General features: G+C 38.6%; 1 protein-coding gene across 1 annotated transcript; it reads left to right on the forward strand.

The window, feature by feature from the left end:
* The first annotated feature begins 200 nt into the window (after positions 1-200).
* cct8 (chaperonin containing TCP1, subunit 8 (theta)) lies at positions 201-20,524 on the forward strand. The gene is made up of 15 exons (XM_063050963.1): positions 201-376; positions 4,374-4,464; positions 4,555-4,634; positions 6,068-6,217; positions 6,891-7,071; positions 9,447-9,508; positions 10,876-11,013; positions 11,790-11,968; positions 14,305-14,371; positions 14,447-14,534; positions 16,965-17,080; positions 17,463-17,534; positions 17,614-17,778; positions 19,019-19,138; positions 20,372-20,524. Exons 1-15 carry the CDS (start codon positions 317-319, stop codon positions 20,447-20,449), a joined length of 1,647 nt encoding a protein of 548 aa, XP_062907033.1. The 5' UTR covers positions 201-316; the 3' UTR covers positions 20,450-20,524.
* Positions 20,525-20,623: the final 99 nt, after the last annotated feature.

A 20,623-nucleotide genomic window follows, 5' to 3' on the forward strand; every position in this document is an offset into this window, starting at 1 on the left:
TGGGAAGAAGGATAGCATAGGACCGCAGTGTTTGCTGGGAGGAAGGGTAGTATTGGGCCCGATTATTGTTAGGAAGAAGGGGAGCATAGGGCCGCGGTGTTTGCTGGGAGGAAGGGTAGTATTGGGCCCGATTATTGTTGGGAAGAAGGGTAGTACAGTATAGGGCCGCGGTGGTTGCTGGGAGGAAGGGTAATAGGGCCGTGGTGCTTGCTGGGAAGAAGGTATTGTGTGTGTGTGCCGGGTGTAACTGTCGCACGCGATCTTTTCTCGTGTGGCGTGAACTGGCTTGGGTGAGAGCGGCGTTGTGTCACGGAAAATGGCCCTGCACGTCCCCAAAGCTCCGGGCTTTGCCCAGATGCTAAAAGATGGAGCGAAGGTGAGTACCGTGACGATGCGGTGAGAGGGAAGGAGGCGGTTCTCATTTAAGTGCCTTTGCAACGGCGCACGCTGCGAGAAGGTTCTAGAAATGCAGAGTAATGGGGGCCGGGGCGCGGGCTCCTCCGGCCGAAAATGGACTGGAGAAAGGATGGGGAAGCGGTTTGCGCCACACAGGCCTGCGGGCGGATGAATGGGGTAGGGTCGGGGAACGGTACCATGTGCGTAGGCCGACGGGTAGCCGGAGTCTCGGCATTTTTCAGAGCCGGTGAGATGATGCCGAGATCCAGCATCCTCGGGCGGAGGATAGCCCCCGGCACGTCGCCCGGACAGCTAGCCCAGCGGCTGTTGGAGAATTCTCCCTCGAACCCTAACCCAATCCTTTTCACGGTTCTCTTTTTGAATTTTCGCCTTTTATTCACTTTGCAGCTGAATCGCAACGTTTGACTTCAGGAACTCTGTATTTCTATGAGAAAACAACCCCGGCCGGATTCTGATTATGACCTTTTGTTTTAAATCATAATTCACTTTAATTTGGCTGATTGGAGGAACCGCTGACAGCTACCATCCACCCAGCCTACCAAGGGTTGGTAGGCTTTACTGGATTACTATCAAGCTGTGTACGATACATAAATTGTAATTCCGACCACTCTTAAGTAAGATTTCCCCTGGTCGTCAATGAAGTGAGTTAGGTTTAGAATGAATTCAATATGCCAAAGTCATAATTTATTAAAACAGCTGAGGTGTAACATCACCCTAACCCAGACATTCTTCAAACTGAAGTTCAGTGCCTCTTCCAATTTAGTATACATTCAGAGTCATCGAAAGAGGTACAGCTTGGAAACAAGCCCTTCATTTGATGCTTATTGTATAATTTCATGTATATTGGAGAGATGAAATACCATTTGGGTGTTTTTAATAACAGGCTCACTGGGTAATTCGAGTTTCCTGTCACCTTCATTTGCCATCCATTTATTACCATAAACTGGAACAATATCCTATTTTCTCACTTGACTGTTTGGATTGAATTCAATGACTTAAGGAAACAACCTTTCCTATTTGTACTAGGACTGGCCAATTCTGAAGAAAGGTCATAATTCTTAAAATTTAGTCTCCCTGGATGCTGTCAAATCTGCTGAGAAGCATTCTTTTTCTTCAATGAATACCTACACGTTTTCCTTCTCCTTCTCCTTCTGTTCTCATTCCCCCAGTTTTAAGGGCGGCACGGTTAGCATAACACTATTCCAGCACCATTGTAAGATTGGGATTCGAGTCCTGCTGTCTGTAAGGACTTTGCATGTTCTCCCTGAGACTCGGTGGGTTTCCTTCCATATTCAGAACAACATATGGGTTAGGGTTAGTAAGTTGCGGGCATGCTGTGTTGGGACCGGGAGTGTGGCAACACTTGGAGGCTGCCTAGCACGATGCTGGATGTTTTGATTTGATGCAGAACAGTACATTTCATTGTATGTTTTGTATATTTTTATTTGATTATTGTTTTTTTGTGATATAACATGAATAAGCACCTTTGGCAATATATATCTGTAATATTCTTGTATTTATAACAAAGTTAAATATTTCATGCTGGAAATCCTGAACAAGAAGATAGTAAAGAAACTCAACGGGCAAGATCTTTGGAAAGAGAATTGATCAATTTAAGAGTGGTTCTTATCATTGATTCTTTTGAAAGGTCAAGGATTGTACTTCCCATAGAAGTATGTGTGTGTGCACATGCACACCCCCACCCCCATGAAAACTGGGACCAGTACATTTTGGCCCAATGAGCCAACTTTCACAGATAGAAAGGTATAATAAAGACAAACTACTTGGTAACTGAGTAGCAAATGAAATGCACAATGAATTAAAACATTACCAGTTATCAATGGACGAATTTGTCCAGCTTGCCACGTTCTTTCAATTTCTGTAAATGAAGAAAATCACTGCACACACCTAGTGCAGATAATGAAATGCTTTCATATAATGCTTTTGTGACTGCATCCTCCAAATATTCATTTTCATTGTAACATTCAGGAGGATTGTCAATACTTTCAAATTCCTGATGTAGTTCCTAACTAGTTGAAGTAGTGCAATCCTTTCATTTTCACACTGGCAGTTTCTGGTATCTCCAAGCCTGAATGCTTGAAACTGCATTGAGCCAAACGGTTCTGAATTGTCTTGCTGCTTATTTCTTGCCATCTATCACAAACACACGAAACAAGTCCTATTTGGAAACCGTTGACACTAAGCACAGTGTAGTGTCCATAACGGCCACACAAGTACACGCAACAAACACTAGTTATAAACTGTTTGACAACAGTCTCCTGTCCCAATTGAGTGACTGCCCTGATTAACTGCTGGCCCAATTAGCTGAAATCCACTATGTATGTAGAATATATACAGTGTGCAGGAGTCTTTGACATGTGAAAAAAATTCTAGAAAGCGGTGCTTTCAAAAATAATGAAGAGAAGTTTCTAAATGAAGAGTTTCTAAATATCAATATCTAAATACTGTAAGGAGCAGTAACCTAAACTAAATCAAATCAATATTTGCCTTTCAAACTGCATCAATTCTCTTAGGCACGCTGTGATGTTTTGTAAGAAAATTGGCTGGTAGATTGTTCCAAGCATTTTGGAGAACTTGCAACAGTTCTTCTGCAGACTTTGGCTGTTTGCTTCTGTCTCTCCAGGTAATCCTAGATGGCCTCAATGATGTTGAGATCAGGGCTCTGTTGAGCCAAAAATTTCATTTCAAATTCTGACAGGTCAGTCCAGAGCACTTGCTGCCATTGTTCAGCACCCCAGTCCTTGTTTTTGTGCATAGGTGAGTCTCTTGACTTCATTTCCACTTTGGAGGAATAGCTTTTGGCAGCAACTCTTCCATGAAGACCACTTCTGACGAGACTTCTCGACTATAAAGGGGTGTACTTGGGTTCCAGTGGTTTGGGTCAGTTCAGAGCTGATAGCAGTGCTGGGCGACTTTTGATTCAGAAGAGACATTGGTTTGATGCATCTCTTGTCTGCTGTGGCTGACCACTATCTATCTTGTCCTCAACCATAAACAACAGGAATTCTGCAGATGCTGGAAATTCAAGCAACACACATCAAAGTTGCTGGTGAACGCAGCAGGCCAGGCAGCATCTGTAGGAAGAGGTGCTGACGAAGGGTCTCGGCCTGAAACGTCGACTACACCTCTTCCTACAGATGCTGCCTGGCCTGCTGTGTTCACCAGCAACTTTGATGTGTGTTGCTTGAATTTCCAGCATCTGCAGAATGTGTGTTGCTCGTCCTCAACCATGCCCATTTCTGTGTGCTTCTTCAGAAGAGCTTGGACAGCATGTCTTGAAACTCCTATCTCCAAAAAAAAGTCTGCTTGAAAGAGACCTTGCTGATGCAGGATGGCCACCTTGTGACTTGTTACTATGCTCATTCATGCTGTGGCGTAAGGATTGATTATTTCAAGGTTAAACTCTCACATCTGCCATACCCTCACCTTCGCCCAGTTTGATAACTTTTATGGGTAATATTAAAGGCATAATACATTTAAATATGCCATCATATTAAACTCTGTGTCCATTCGTTTTCTCAGTCAAGTGACAAGTCATTTGAGATGTCACTTGCTTCAGATGAGAAGCAAGGTAAGCTAGTGCTTTGAATGTTGAATATTGCTTCAATACACGTTCGATGAGGGAAAATAGCAAAGATTCATGGTGAAAATTATTGAACTCTGAGAAGTGAAAGAGCTACTTTGGAAAACTGACACAATTTTCTTGAGGAAAACACATTGCGTTACATGTTGAACTTTGTTCTCATTGTGAATTTGTTCCAGTGGTATTCTCAGACATGTATAGTGGAGGTACACTTTCTACTTAATTTCATACAGTTTTACAAACATTGCTTCACCATTTGTGCACTTTTAACACTTGAACTTCAACCTAGCAATTATTTCATCAGAATGCTCGACAATCTTTCTTTATAATGATATACTTGTGTACTTTTCAGCATTACTCTGGCTTGGAAGAGGCAGTTTATAGGAACATTCAAGCTTGTAAGGAGCTGGCTCAAACTACTCGAACAGCTTATGGTCCAAATGGTATGATTATGTATCTTAAAGTAGTTCATAAATAAAATCATTATCATCTTGTTGTTTTGTTGGGTAATTAATAATATAATGCTTTTATAGGGATGAATAAAATGGTCATTAATCATCTGGAGAAGCTTTTTGTTACCAATGATGCAGCGACTATTTTGCAACAGTTAGAGGTAGGTGGTTTTTTTAATATATAAAGGAGTGGGTGGCTGTTAAGATTCAGATTTCCACTGTCTATTCCAGTATTGGCTTGGCTCGGTTATGCATAGTTTTCAGCAATGAAGGTTAAGACACTAGAAATGGTGGCAGTTCTTCAGTAGGCTAATTTTGAACCAATTTTGTAAGTCAGCTTACTTAAGTAATGTGTTATTTAGTACTTAATAAGCACTTCTTGTTTTGCAGTATGTTTGAGAGAATTAGGAGTTGGGGAAGTCAAAATTATTAGTCAAAAGTTACTCTACCATAAAATATTCTAAAGTCTTCAATTCAGATGTAACAGGATATTAATTATTTTTTTGCTTGCCTGTTACGTCATACTTAAATACTAACAACCGCTTATCTGTGAAAACTAATTTTGTGCATCATAACTTGTATGAATGTTTCAAAATTTAAGGGCTTTAAAAGAAAAACAAATTTATTTTGGATATAATCGCCTTTGTTGCAGTTGTAATGCAGTATTCTGCATAATGTTTTATAAGATTTTTGAACATTGCCTCTGTACATTAATCTAAATTTTTCTGAATTGAGTATATAGTATTTGAAGAATGGCAGAAGTTCCTTGGCAACAAAACCTGATAGTATGTTATGTAAAAAAAAAGAATCAAAGCTAATTAAATTTTGGGCCATGCATTATCTTCTGCAATAAGCAGATATTTTAATCTGGAGTTGTATTTATTACTCCTATAGGTCCTTGGATTGTAGATTCATCACCTGTAACAAATTTGTTTAAAATTATCATAATTTGTTAACAAATCCTTCCATTCCTTTGCATCTCATTTTCCCTACAACATCGTGCACCCCACAATCACTTTCACAATTTTTGAGGTGTTTGTTTTCTCAAATTATGTACCTTTGCACATCTTTGAATTTTCAGTTGATCTACAGCTATGTAGACAAGCTAACTGTCTTCCCTGAAGTTTTGTTTCTTTCTATTTCCTTATAAAATGCTGCTGAAGCCAAATTGACTAAGCTGCAATGTTCCTTGTTACGTTTGCAGAATTAATTAGCATTGGCTCTGGCTGTGCATTTAAGTCTTTTCAGATATATGACATTATATTTGCTAGATGCTAGGAGTTCCTTGGGAACCTTGTGGCCTAATATCAGATTTTCTTTGATTATTGTATTTGGTATAGTCATAAAGCATAGAAGTGAGCCATTGGTCTTAAAGTGAAGTGCTTTTTACAGTTTAAGTATGTTATGTGCATTGTTAACAGACGGATTTTAAGAATTGCACAACCTGCCTTATTTTTCTTCTAGAGATGATATCTGTAATCAGTTTGAACCAGTTTTCATAATTTAGAAGATGTGAAGACTGCTAAACAGTTTTGAATATAAGCAAGTAGCATTTTCTCCTGGTGGCTTAATGTTTTACATTTCTTTAATACAGGTTCAGCACCCTGCAGCTAAGATGTTGGTTTTAGCTTCGCAAATGCAGGAACAAGAGGTTGGAGATGGAACAAATTTTGTGCTAGTTTTTGCAGGTGCTCTGCTGGAATTAGCTGAGGAGCTTCTACGAATGGGTCTTTCAGTCTCAGAGGTGTGCATTTTTTAAAAAAATGAATATATATTTTCTTGGTGTAACTGAAACGTGATTAATGTATATGCATGCAGGCAATTGAATGGATTTCTGATGTCTTTGGAAATCAGGGCTGTTAAAGTAAATTCATGTAAATCTCAGTTACTTCAGCTAGCTTATATATTATGTTTAAAATTTCTCGACAGTGAGATGGTTGGTTTGGTAGGGAGCAGTCGGGTCATCTGGTTGCTGCTTGATTTGTGTCACATTTCAACTAAACGTCAGATGTTAAATGTCAGGACTTGGTATGAAGTCCAGCATTGAGTACTGATAAGCTGTAGAAAGGAGCTGAATGATCATTACATCTGGCCCTCCATGCCAAGGTTAGCCAATGATAAGCACAGTTTGGTTTCTGAATGTGATATTCTGAATTAGTGGCTAATGACTGAGGAATTGTATGAGTTATACTTAATCTTTTATATTTTATATAATACATTTATTTGTTTTTTAAAAAAAAGTGAGAAAAATTCCAAAAATTTTGACTGGTGAGCAATGAAAGTTGTGCTCTCAGGTATACTCACTGAGATCTATTTGCAGCTTTCAGCACACTCTACCCCACTGGAAGATTCGTGGGTGCAATGATCAGCATCTGATGAGTCTGACCAAATATTTTGTGCTTCTTATTTACTTACAGGTGATAGAAGGCTATGAGGCAGCCTCTAAAAAGGCTCTAGAAATTCTTCCGGATCTGGTATGCTGCTCTGTTAAAAGCCTACAGGATTCAGCAGACGTATTGCCTGTCATTCGAACTTCAGTTATGAGCAAACAGTATGGCAACGAGGATTTCCTGTCCAAGCTGATTACGCAAGCATGTTGTATGTATAAAAATATAATGAATTGAGTTCTAAATTTGCATCTTTTATTATATTAAGTTAGTCTTCAGAACGATGTGCAGATAAATATTTGGAAATAATCTTAACCAAACCATGACATTCAGGGAAATTGAAGCTTTGGAGTTGAAAACTTAGCTGCTAAACTGGATTATGCAGTGGACTACAAGGGTGTTTGAAGGGGAACACTAATCCCCTATGTTCCTGTTGCAGTGTTGATTTTGGTTACTTGGATTATATTTTTAGTACATATTTGTGTCCTGGGCAGAATGGAAGAGTAGATAGTGATTTCAATCTGAACTGATATTTGGAAGTTGTCACGTGCAAGATTAGTTAATGGTTATAGTGATGCATTGTAAAACACTGAAATGGGCCCTTCTACCTACCATATTCATAATGACTTTTTGTTCATTTGCCCTTACTGTGGGGAAAATGATGCTTTTATGTCTTGCGCTTACAAGCTGCTTGTTATGATGGGAATAAATACTTCAAGGCCTAGATTAAGATATTGGAATACATGTGATAAGATTTGGTTATCATGTCTATAATCAGGAATGAAGTTGTAAGAACTATCCAGAGCACTTAATTCCATTGGACAAGAACAAAAAAAATGGAGGTGGACAGGTCCTGGAAACAAGATTTAATTACTCACCAAACCCTGGAATAGTAGGGAAACCTAGGGCCAATACTAGGAAGGAGGAGCCCTGCATCTTCAACTGAAAATGAAGCCAGAACTCCCCACTAGAAGACTGATTTGTGTTCATTTTATTGGTCTTGTACATTTTCTTGTATGGTGAGGATTGATTATAGTGGGCCAAAAGTAGTGAATTTTGTACAGTTTATTGAATGGTCATTGGCAGAATTATCGGCCATATTTGGCACTTAAGAGTGAGTATTGGAAGTTCTAAATTAACTTGAAACCCATGGTGGTTATGAGCCATTTAACTAAACACATTATAAGATATTCATTGTATCTTTGAGCCTTTTTCCTAATGTTTCTTATGACTGTTTTGAGCTTGAAAAATTTAGATACATTATTTTAAAAAATGGATTCACTGTAAATTGTTATTTTGGAAGGCAGTTGAAGCTTCTTTGCATATCATTATTGTTTTGTGTGCATTGCCTAGCGGTTTTGGAGTGTTTGAAATCAACATTAGGTATCGAAAGGAGAAGAGCTTGAGAAATAAAATGCTTGATGGGGTGAATGCTGTTCTGAGAGGAAGCTAAAGTTATGAACAGGAATGCGAAATCGACTCATTTGAAGACTTTAGCTTTTCTGGTGGTATAGAATTCTGAGTTGAGGAAAAGGGCAACAAATGGGAAACAATTAGAAAATTTACAGAACAGATGCAACAGACAAGATTGAAAGTGCATTTATTATCAAAGAATGTGTAAATTATAGAACCTTAAGATTTGTTTGCTTACAAGCGGTCACAAAGCAAGGAAACTGAAAGAGCCCAATTAAAAAAAAAGATTATGACCAACTCCCAGTGCCCACAGAGAAACTGGGTGGTGGGGGGGAGAGACACAAAACAAATTCTGCGAACAACAGTATTCCAAACCAAATTGAGTCCTTAGATCCAAATCCCTGGAGCAGCCTCAAAGCCTCAGTATTCAGTTCATATGAGCAGGGCAAATGGCCGCAAAGTTTCGCAGACACAGAGCACAGCAACTGGGGGGAGTCTCGCAGCCACAGTGTCGCAGAAAGGAGTCCCAAGACTATCTGGGACTGCTTTTAAATTGTCGGGGCCTAGATTTCACTGCCAGATAAGCCATCCTCGACCTCTCCAATATTGGCTTGGTGACCAAAGTGATCCAACCTCACCTGATACCCAGTCTATCTGGGCCAGCATTTAGATTGTACAAACAGCGCATTGTACCTCACGTCAGTCCAGGACCTTGGCACGGGGAATCACTCCAGGCCTAGAAATGCCGCTCAACGATTCACTGTGGACCTAGATTTCACTGCTGAAGAAGCCATTCTTGACCTCTCCAAATTGGCCGGGGCCTTAGAATAATCCACCCTCGCACCCAGGACAGCTAGATGGGCATCAGAACTCTGTCTCATCTTCCTCCAAGTCGTTCACTCCAGCTGGCAGGTCTCCAACTTCCAAGTGTGTGGATTTTGCAGCACACCGGCAGGGCACGAATCTTGAGTTTGCTTTGCCCCCTCTCTCATCTGCATTGTTGCAGAGATAGTTTACCACAGTTTACTTCAAAAAGAGTTCGTAATAATGTTTTTAATCAAATTCCTTTGCTTTCAGGCTACCAGTAGGCTGTTGCACGTCTTTGGTAGCACCATCTTAAACCGAAAGACAAATATCTTTTGTGCTAGTAATTGCTTTATTTACTTTTTCTAGTGTCCATTTATTCTGAAACTGGTCATTTTAATGTGGACAATATTCAAGTCTGCAAAATTCTGGTGAGTTTTGGGGGAAGCAATTTTTGTTTTGTGAATTAGGTTACTAACATTAGGTTGCGCTGATCAGCATATCATTAATGTTATCAGTATTGAGATATGTTACAAAAGAATCCATACAAATACAAAAATCTATTTTGTATTTGTATGGATTTTGCAGTATATTACTAATTTTAAATTTGGGTTAGAATTTCTAAATGTCTTTGTGGTTGTTTGCAGAAATATTAGGTTAATTCAAAGCATCATACTGCATGAGGGAAAATAGCCTTGGCAAGTAGATTAAGGAAGATCCCAAAGCATTTTACCTGTGCATTTAAAAACGGGGTAGCTAGGTAAGAGAGAGGACCACTGGAGGACAAATGGAGGAAGTATTTCCATCGGTATTCACCGAGGAGGAGAATATTGAGGCTACTGAGATCATTCTGATATTCTAAGGCATACTGATACCAGGAAGAATGAGGACATGTTGGGTTTTTTAAAGAACATTAAACTGGATAAGTTCCCAGGTCCTGATGGAATATACCTCCAAGTTATTGGGAGAGACAAGAAAGGAGCTTGCTGAGGTCTTGAGAGAGGTATATGGTGGACGTGGACATCGAGGAAGATTTTCAAAGGATTCAACAGTATATGGATCACTTGTAAAAATGGGCAGAGAAATGGCATATGAAATTTAATCTGGTCAGATTTGAAGTGTTGCACTTTGGGAGGCCAAATGTAAGAGGAAACTACACAGTACATGGCAAGGCCTTTATGAGCATTGAAGGGCAGAGTGATTTGTGGTGTAAATCTATAGCTTTGTGAAATGGCACCACTAGTAGGTAGAGTAGCCAAAAAAAAAAGTCCAGCATATTTGCGTTGTGTATAAAACTTACAAAATCTTGTTGTAGCTACATAAAACTTTTGAACTTTATTTGAAGTATGGTTAGCAGCTCTGATTGCCATTTTATGGGAGCTTTTGGAGAGGGCACAAAGAAGATCCACCAGGTTGTTGCTGTATTTGAGAGTATCAGCTATAAAGAGAGTTTGGAAACTTGGACTGTTTTCTCTGGAGTGTTGGAGGTTGAAGGATGACCTGATAGAATAATACATAATCTGAGAGGAGGAGATAATAGTCTTTTTCCAAGGATGAGGTAAGATTAAAGGAGATTTGAGAGGCAAATGTCATATATGGCTAGAATGTGGTCTGAGGGAGGATAGTTGAAGCTGATAAGATAGTAACATTTAAGGATTTAGACAGACCCCAGGAACAAGCAGGAAATACATTGTATGCCGCCAAATGATATTAGTTAATTGTCATTGTGGGCTCATAAGTCTGATCCTATACTGTTTTAAATTCTGTGTGATATTGATACCTGGATTTTGTGTTTCAGGGATCTGGTGTGACTTCTTCATCAGTCCTGCATGGCATGGTTTTCAAACGAGAGACTGAAGGGGATGTTTCCTCTGTGAAAGATGCCAAAATTGCAGTATATTCTTGTCCTTTTGACTGTATGGTAACAGAGACAAAGGTACCTTACTGCAATCAAATTATGTTTATAACCATTTTCACAAACTATTTTTCAAAATTATTGGAAATTTTTTTGAAAGATGGTTCCTGTGATATATTAATCTATGGATTAAGGTTTTTAATACCTAATTTATAATATGTTCTCTGGAGGTTGAGGTATGTTTATTCTGACCTGTTCAATAACAGCCTGTTCTGACCTGATCAATAATTGTAAATAAATCTGAAGTCAATTAATTATCATTGAAGTATTTTTAGTTTTTGGCTAAAAGTAAATTCATCTTGAAATTATTGTTGTAACTGCCTTCAAAAGATGACGTCTGGCTCTCAAAATTTTGCATCGCAGACTATTAAATCTGATCTGTATTTGTATAAGAACCTTCCACGTTCAAAGCTATCCCCAGGCGTTGTACTTTCTTCATTCCCTTTTTCTCCAATAGCCAGCTCCTCATTGTGCATGTCATCGAGCTATATAAATGTATTCAGTTCCTCTTGATTTTGCCATGATTCATCTTTTATTTTCTGCAACTGAGTTTAGTGTTACATACATACTTTCTAAAGTTTTTTCATAATTGCATCTGCTGAGTCAGCTAGATTTCTGATCATTTAGATAGTGCATTATCAGAATTTTACTGTAATTTTGTAAATTTATGAGGAATTTTATAAATATTTTATAACATTATTTTAAACCTTCCTCTTCCCATCTGAAACATCTTTAGCAATAAACTTGAATTTAGTTTTTGAGAGGTGAATAATTTTTTAATATTGTGTTTTTTTAAGGGAACGGTTTTGTTGAAGAATGCAGCTGAATTGATGACTTTCAGCAAAGGAGAGGAGGATCTCATGGAGGTTCAAGTAAAGGCTATAGCAGATGCTGGTGCTAATGTAATTGTAACTGGAGGAAAAGTGGCAGACATGGCCCTGCATTATGCTAATAAGTACCAGCTGTTGGTAGTTAGGTAAATTATTCTATAAATTATTTTCTAGGACTAGATTTAGATTGCCTGATGTGCAAAGTGTTTGATCACAAGTTTACACTTTATTACTTTAAAATAGAGTTTGGCTCCATGTATATTGATGCTTATTTAAGACCATAAGATATAGGAGCAGAAGTAGGCCATTTGGCCCATCGAGTCTGCTCCGCCATTCAACCATGGGCTGATCCAATTCTTCCAGTCATCCCCACTCCCCTGCCTTCACCCCATACCGTTTGATGTCCTGGCTAATCAAGAACCTATCTATCTCTGCCTTAAATACACCCAATGACTTGGCCTCCACAGCTGCACGTGGCAACATATTTGTGTATGTTAAAAACAATTGCAGTTGATTTAAAAACATTAGAGATCTAGTAAGCTGTATGCGTTATAAGATTATATTAGAAGATATTGGGCAAGCAGTGCTCAATCAAACACTATAAAGGCAATAAGTACATTGTCAAATGAATAGTCATTTGGCATAGATTCCAGAGGATGCAGACTCATGTGGAACGTTCAAGTGCTAAGCCTCTGGCTTTATAGGATAAAGCAGAAATGTACTTTGAGGTTTAAATTTTTGATAAGCAAACCGTTTTAAGATAAGTTTGCACAAGGATCACCTATTTAATGAAAACTTGGAAGGGGTTAGGACTGTATGAATTTGGTATTAATTTGCGATCTCCATTGGTTGTTTTTGATTGCAATTTACACATTCTATTTACCTTTGCTACTAAAATTAAAATTTCTATTTATACAGTACTGTGCAAAAGTCTAAGGCTCCCTAGATTTTTTATATAAATTTTATTTCAGATGTTTGTTTTTAGTTCTCTGTGTTAGTGTGTCAGTAGGAAGAACAAATTTTAGATTTTCAAATATTCAAAAAATGTAATGCTGAGTATTTTGTATTTTATATTAAGTAATAGACCACTTTTCAATTAAAAACTTGATTACTTTGTAGGAATCTAGCCCAGTGCGTGATTTTTTTTAAAAAAGTGCTAATGATCAGTGACATAATGAGTTGAATGAACTAAACTAATTAAATGAAACAGAAATGAGTGTAGAAGGAATCAAAGTAGGCAAAGGACAGCCAAACTAAAAGGTGAGGATGTGACAGTTTAACCTTCAAATTGTTACTTCTTACACTGTGGCAAGAATGAGCATAGCACACGAGGTGGTCATCCTGCATCAGCAAGGACTCTCCCAAGCAAAAATTTTATGGCAGACATGAGTTTCAAGATGTGTTGTCCAAGTTCTTCTGAAGAAGCACAATGAAACGGGCAAGGATTAAGGACCAGAAACACAGTGGGCAGCCATGGAAACAGCGCAGTAAACGAGAGATATAACAAACTGGCATCACTTCTGCTATCAGCGCTGAACTCAAAACCACTGGGATCCAAGTACACCCTTCTATAGTCCAGAGAAGTCTTGTCAGAAATGCTCTTCATGGAAGAGTTGTTGTGAAAAGCCATTCCTCCAAAGTTAAAACAAAACTAAGAGACAGACTCGCCTACACACAAAAGCACAAGGGTGCTGAACAATGCCAGCAAGTGCTTTGGACTGACGAGCCAAAATTTAAAATTTTTTTGTCAAGCAGGAGGCAGTTTGTCAGCAGAAAAGCTGAAGAACGCTACACAAGTGAGTGTCTTCAGCCAACAGTGAAGAACTGCAGAGGCTTCCTGCAGGCTTGGGGCTGCATTTCTGCAAGTTGAGTTGGTGATCTGGTCAGAATAATGGACTCCTCAATGATAAGAAGTACAAACAGATTCTCATCTGCTACGCAGTACCATCAGGGAGGTGTCTGATTGGTCCCAACTTAATTCTTCAGCAGGGTAACGACCCCAAACACACAGCCAAGGTCATAAAGAACTATCTTCAGCGAAAAGAAGAACAAGGCGTTCTGTAACATAAGGTATGGTCTCCACAGAGTCCTGATCCCAACATCATTGAGGCAGTCTGGGATTACCTGGAGAGACAGAAGCAAGCAAGACAGCATTATTCTGCAGAAGAACTGCAGCAAGTTCTCCAAGGCACTTGGAACAACCTTCCAGTTTATTTTCTTAGGAAACTGCCCGACAATGTGCCTGAGAGAATTGATGCAATTTTAAAGGCAAAGGATGGTTGCACCAAATGTTGATTCAGTTTAGTTTTTTTAAAACTTAATTGGTCTTTATAGTTTTTTTTATATTTAGAAACTTCATTGTTTTTGAAAATGTCTTCACTTTCTAGAATTTTTTCACATATGCCTAAGATCTTTGTTCAATACTGCATGTTTGACCTAAAATATAAAGTGCATAGCTTCATACAATGTTTTTATTTTCCAGGTTAAATTCAAAGTGGGACTTAAGAAGATTATGCAAAACAATTGGAGCTACAGCACTTCCACGATTGGTAGGTAGCACTGTAAATTAAATCTTACAATAAAGTTTAACGGCTTAATTTTTAAATATAGTCTAAATTTTACAGGCACCGCCAACACCAGAGGAAATGGGATCTTGTAGTAATGTTTACTTGTCAGAGGTTGGAGACACACAGGTGATAATATTTAAGCATGGTGAGTTTATTTTAATATGCATTGAATTTTGTAGATAATAAATTGGAGGAACAGGAGGAAAACATTGGAATACAACAAGATCATTTGGGCAGTAAGGTGGAAAATTGTATTTAGTATAGAGGAAGTTGCTGCATTTGGGGATCTGTGACAAAACAAAGCAATGTAAAATGCGTGTAAGGGTGACGAATGCTGCGGAGGACCAAAGGGACTTTGGAATGCTTGTCCACAGTTGTATAAATTTAGCAAGACAGAGCAAAAAGATGGTTGACTTAACAGACATGGACTGAGAGTGTAGAACCAAAGAGGGAGCTAACTATAATCCAATTTAGACTGTAGCTTTGAGTTTTCTAAACTGTTTTTATTGAGTTTAGGGGTCAGGAAAATATTTGTCAAAGCAGGTGTTTATGTTCTTGAGCTGGATGTGAAGAGCCGCCTTTTTGAATCACTGCACTTCTCTTGGTGAAGCAACCCCACAACATTGTTGGGTAGCAAATTTGAGGAATTTGACCCATTTTAAAATTGTAATGTATGGTGTTGGGAGGTACTGCAGGCAGTGATGTTTTCGTGTACTTGTTCCCGTTGTCTTTATAAAGGCAGGTTAAATGTTTGCAATAGGTTGTGTGAGCATCTGCAGTGATGGTGAACAGTGAAGCCAGAGTGTACCATTGATGAAGAGACTGTAAGGATGGATTAAGATCAAGTGGATTGTTTTCTCCTGGATGGTGTCAAGCTGCTTGAGTTATTGACATTATAAATCCCTGAAGAGTATTCTAACATTTGTGACTGTGCCTTAGGTCTTGGAATGAGGTGCTCACTGTAGTATACTCAGTCTCTGATTTGCTTTTAGAACCATATTATTTATTTGGAAAGTACTGTTGACTTCTTGTTCACTGATGACACATAATTTTGTTGTGACATTTGTTGATAGTAATGCTTTGTGGTATAGTGTCCATGGTTGGAATCACTCTTGTTGGATGTGGCTATTGTCTGGCACTTTTGTGATGCAAATGTTGCTAGCCACTCAGCAGCCAATAACTTAGTACTATAATTGTCTTTCTACACTCAGGCATGGGAAGTTGCAAGTAGTTTTGAACTTTTTTTTGATATCTTACTTCTGACCTTCATTACGAAAGCTATTATTTAAAGTGTTTCATATATCATATCAAATTACAAATGACAAATGATATGCTGTACACCCCAGGGTTCTGAAAGAGGTGCTGAAGAGATTGTGGAGGCATTAGTAATTATCGATCAAAAATCACTAGATTTTGGAATGGTTCCAGAAGATTGAAAAATTGCAAATGTCACTCCAAGAAGGGGAGAGGCCAAAGAGAGGAAGTTTATAGGCCAGTTAGCCTGAACCTCAGTGCTTGGGAAGATGTTGGAGTCAGTTGTTAAGGATGTGGTTTCACATCCTTAGAGGCACATGATAAAAAAGGCTATGGTCAGCATGGTTTCCTGGAGGGTAAAATCTTGTCTGATAAATCTGTTGGAAGTCTGTGAAGAAATAACAAGCAGTACAGACAAAGGAGAATCAGTTGATGTTGTGTTCTTGGAACATCAGAAGGCCTTTGACAAAGTGCCACACATGAGGCTGCTTAACAAGCTACAAGCCCATGGAATTACAGGAAAGATTCTAGCTTGGATAAGGCAGTGGCTGATTGACAGGAGGCAAAGAGTGGAAATAAAAGGATCCTTTTCTGGTTGGCTGCTGCTGACTAGTACTGTTATACAGGGGTCTGTGTTGAGACCGATTCCTTTTATATGTCAGTGATTTGGATGATGGAATTGATAGCTTTGTTGCAATTTTTTACAGACGATACAAAGATAGTTGGAGGGGCAAGTAATTTTGAGGAAATAGGGAGGCTTCAGAGGGACGGATGAGAAATTGGCAAATAAGTGTCAGATGGAATGTAGTGTTTGGAAGTGTATGGTCATCTGCTTTGGTAGAAGAAATTAAAGGATTGACTATTTTCGAAAAGGAGAGAAAATACAAAATTCTGATGCACAAAGCGATTTGGGAGTCCTTGTGCAGGATTCACTGAAGGTTAATTTGCAGGTTGAATCTGTGGTGATATAGTTCAGGAATTGAGGTTTTTCATCAATAGTAATACTTCAGGGTTTAAGTTGGAATCTTAGCTTGTTACTTTCATAATTCTGATGAAGTGGAACTTGTTCAATTCTATATAACTGCAGTCTTAGAATATCTGAACTGTTTTGTGTTCAGTGATATAGAGCTGGCTCAATACAAGGTTTTTTTTGCTGAAACTTTGCAATTCATTTGAAAAATGTCAGGACTTTCAATTGTAAGCATACAATTTCTTAGGACTGGTGTAAACAATGACAAAGTTTCTGTAACCTTAAATAGATAGGGATGAATCCTTTCTATACTATTACATGAACCCTCATTACTGAATTGTCATTTTGCAGAGAAAGAAGATGGTACCATTTCCACAGTTGTAATCCGTGGTTCAACGGACAACATAATGGATGACATTGAGAGGGCAGTTGATGATGGTGTCAACACCTTCAAAGTTCTCACAAGGGTATAGTATTGAATGTCTTCAGAATTACTGATTAAATTTGTTTCTAATAGTCCATGAATTTCTGGTTTTAGAACTGATACTTTATTTTAAGCATTATCCAAAATCACATAGAGTGTCAAAACTTAAAAATATTAATCTCTGGAATGATATTTGACATGAACATGCAAACAATTTATTTTATTTTGATATTCACATGTCTAGCATGAATTTTTGTTAAGCCAAATCAGTTTTTATGATCTGATACAGAAATGGTGCGGCAAATCAAGTCTACCTTGGGTACCGCTTTTAGTATTAATTGCAATAATTGATACATAGTGGCTACATTTTGAAAAGCTACTTCTGACTTGTTCAGATGTATTGTAACAAAATGTATTATTGGCAGGATAAGCGCTGTTTGCCAGGTGCAGGAGCCACTGAGATTGAACTGGCTAAACGAATCACTACTTACGGAGAGGTATGGAAGAAAACTATTTCTTTATTCACATTTAAAATTCCAGTGATGAATGAGTAACATAATCTTGGTTTCTTTTCAGTCGTGTCCTGGTCTTGAGCAATATGGAATCAAGAAATTTGCAGAAGCTTTTGAAAGTATTCCACGTGCATTGGCTGAGAATTCTGGCATTCGGGCTAATGAAATAATTTCAAAATTGTATGCAGTGCATCAGGAAGGAAACAAAAACATTGGTTTTGACATTGAGGTACTTAAGTAATTCTTAATGTGTTTAAGCAAGAGTATTAGTGTTTTTACTTTGATTAAGTAGCCCTAGTGTTGAGTTTTTACTCATCCTGACCAGGGAACAGACATTTTGTAGCCTTAACTTTGTCCAAAATATGCCATGTCCCCAGACAGTCCTTCCAGGTGAGGCGACACTTCACTGTGAGTCGGCTGGGGTGATATACTGTGTCCGGTGCTCCCGATGTGGCCTTCTATATATTGGCGAGATCCGACGCAGACTGGGAGACCGTTTTGCTGAACACCTACCCTCTGTCCGCCACAGAAAGCAGGATCTCCCAGTGGCCACACATTTTAATTCCACATCCCATTCCCATTCTGACATGTCTATCCACGGCCTCCTCTACTGTAAAGATGAAGCCACACTCAGGTTGGAGGAACAACACCTTATATTCCGTCTGGGTAGCCTCCAACCTGATGGCACGAACATTGACTTCTCTAACTTCCGCTAATGCCCCACCTCCCCCTCGTACCCCATCCGTTATTTATTTTTATACACACATTCTTTCTCTCACTCTCCTTTTCCTCCCTCTGTCCCTCTGACTATACCCCTTGCCCATCCTCTGGGTCCCCCCCCCCCCGCCTTGTCTTTCTCCCCGGACCTCCTGTCCTATGATCCTCTCATATCCCTTTTGCCAATCACCTGTCCAGCTCTTGGCTCCATCTTTCCCCCTCCCACTTTCAGATCTCTTACTAACTCTTCCTTCAGTTAGTCCTGACGAAGGGTCTCGGCCTGAAACATCGACTGTACCTCTCCCTAGAGATGCTGCCTGGCCTGCTGCGTTCACCAGCAACTTTGATGTGTGTATGCCATGTCTTGATAGCTTTGAAGTTTTGCCCATCTTTTGATGTAAAAACTTTGAACTTATTTTAAATCCAATTTAGCTAATGTTTTGCTAGGTGGGAATTTGCAACTCAAAGTTGACCATGATTTTGAGGACAAGCTGTAGTTTCTTGGGTGATACAGATACAGTGCTTGATTGTAAGGAAGTTCCTATTGATGCGTCAGTGCATGTTTAGTATGAGTTTGTTTTTCAGGTGGCTACCATCTAAGATTACAGAAATATATAATAATATTTCTTACATTTAAAATGTTCTGTACTTTTTAATTCCCCTTTCACTTTACACTCCAATGAGCCAGTCCACTATTTTCTTTAATCGTTTTTAAATTGATTTTCTGTATCCCAATATTTTCATGTTTTTAGGGTGAAGGTTTGGGTCTAAAGGACATGCTTGAGGCTGGAATACTTGATCCATACTTGGTTAAATACTGGGGAATTAAGCTTGCCACAAATACTGCTGTCACTGTTTTAAGGGTAGACCAGGTAAGTAGTGAACAAGAATGGCTCTGAGATCTGATGTAATGATTTTGTTGTATGAAAAATTATTTCAGGTTTTACTTTGCATGGTAGGGTTGGCATTGTTAGAAAATCTGGACAATGAAATCTAGGTACCAGGCATTTGTTCTGTAAGTCTTGTAATCTCTAATTGGATAAGCTAATTCTAGCCATAGAATTGTATTTCTGGCAAGAGACAATAGCTTTTGCTTCGAATGTTATTAGATTTTTTGTTTCAACCATGGGTCCCAGAGTCATTACACCCTCCTATTACAGATCATAAAATTCTGGTCATTTCTTCATTACACTTTGGTTTTACAAAACTGAATTATTGGGATTGCCTCCCATTATTGAAATAAGGCAGAAATACCAATTATTCTCTTTTTCAGCTGTGCATGGGAATGCCTGTGGTAGTGGAATTCAGTTCCCTAACTGTAATTTGTGTTCATATCTTTAAGCATTTCCACAGCCATAATGGCACAAAGGGCAATGTATATATTACTGATTGGTAATTGTTATTGCACATCATTGAGTACACCTGCATGAAATCAGGCTTATTCATGCACAAATCTTCATTATTAATTTAAGATTACACTGAGTGGAGTCTGTACCAGAGGGAAGAACATATGGAATCGTTATTTCAATAGAACACCTGAGGCAAATTTTCTGTAATCTGCGGGGGGTACATGAAGATGAAGGATGACTAGTCTTGGTTGGATAAGGAACTTGGCATGTTGAGAATTGTGGTACAATCTTTTTTTCCATTGCAACATGCTGTTCTTAGCTTTTTGGTCACATGAAACGTATTTCCACATAGCTTAGGAACACCTACTTTGTATTTAGAAAATTTAGAATGGTGCAAGTAGCTGAATAATTAGATACCAAATTTATTAGATGATGCAATGCAAATCAAAATGCATTCTGACTTTCTAGGCTAAAACTGATAGAGCAGACCCAATGGGCCAAATGGCCTAATTCTGCTCCTCTATCTTGTGGTCTTAAATTGCAAATGCTGATTTTTTTTTTTTGCCTTTAAAATTGTACACTGACAAACAGGAGTGCTAAAACAGGATGTCGGTTGGTACATTAGGGTTGAAGTTTATTGGATTGCTTTTTTACTGTATAATACTGAAATAATGCCTGTAGTTTTTTTTAAATTCTAAAAATGTTTTAGATCTTGGAGGATAACTCCCTAACTAGCTTTTGTGGTATGTTTTTCAGATAATCATGGCAAAACCAGCAGGTGGACCTAAACCACCACCACAGAAAAAGGATTGGGATGATGATCAAAATGAGTGAAGTTCCATCACTTTAAAGTACTAGGCAATGCCCATTAGAAATTAAGTTCTATTGTGCACTGATCACATTCTAATATTCTAGTAAAGAAACTGAACAAAACGTGCAAGTCTTTGGTCTACTGATTTTGTACTTGTAAATACTGTAACTCGCTTTCCCTAGCATGTGTATAGCCGT

The sequence above is a fragment of the Mobula hypostoma genome, chromosome 6 (assembly GCF_963921235.1).
Source record: "Mobula hypostoma chromosome 6, sMobHyp1.1, whole genome shotgun sequence".
Classification (NCBI taxonomy): Eukaryota; Metazoa; Chordata; class Chondrichthyes; order Myliobatiformes; family Myliobatidae; genus Mobula; species Mobula hypostoma.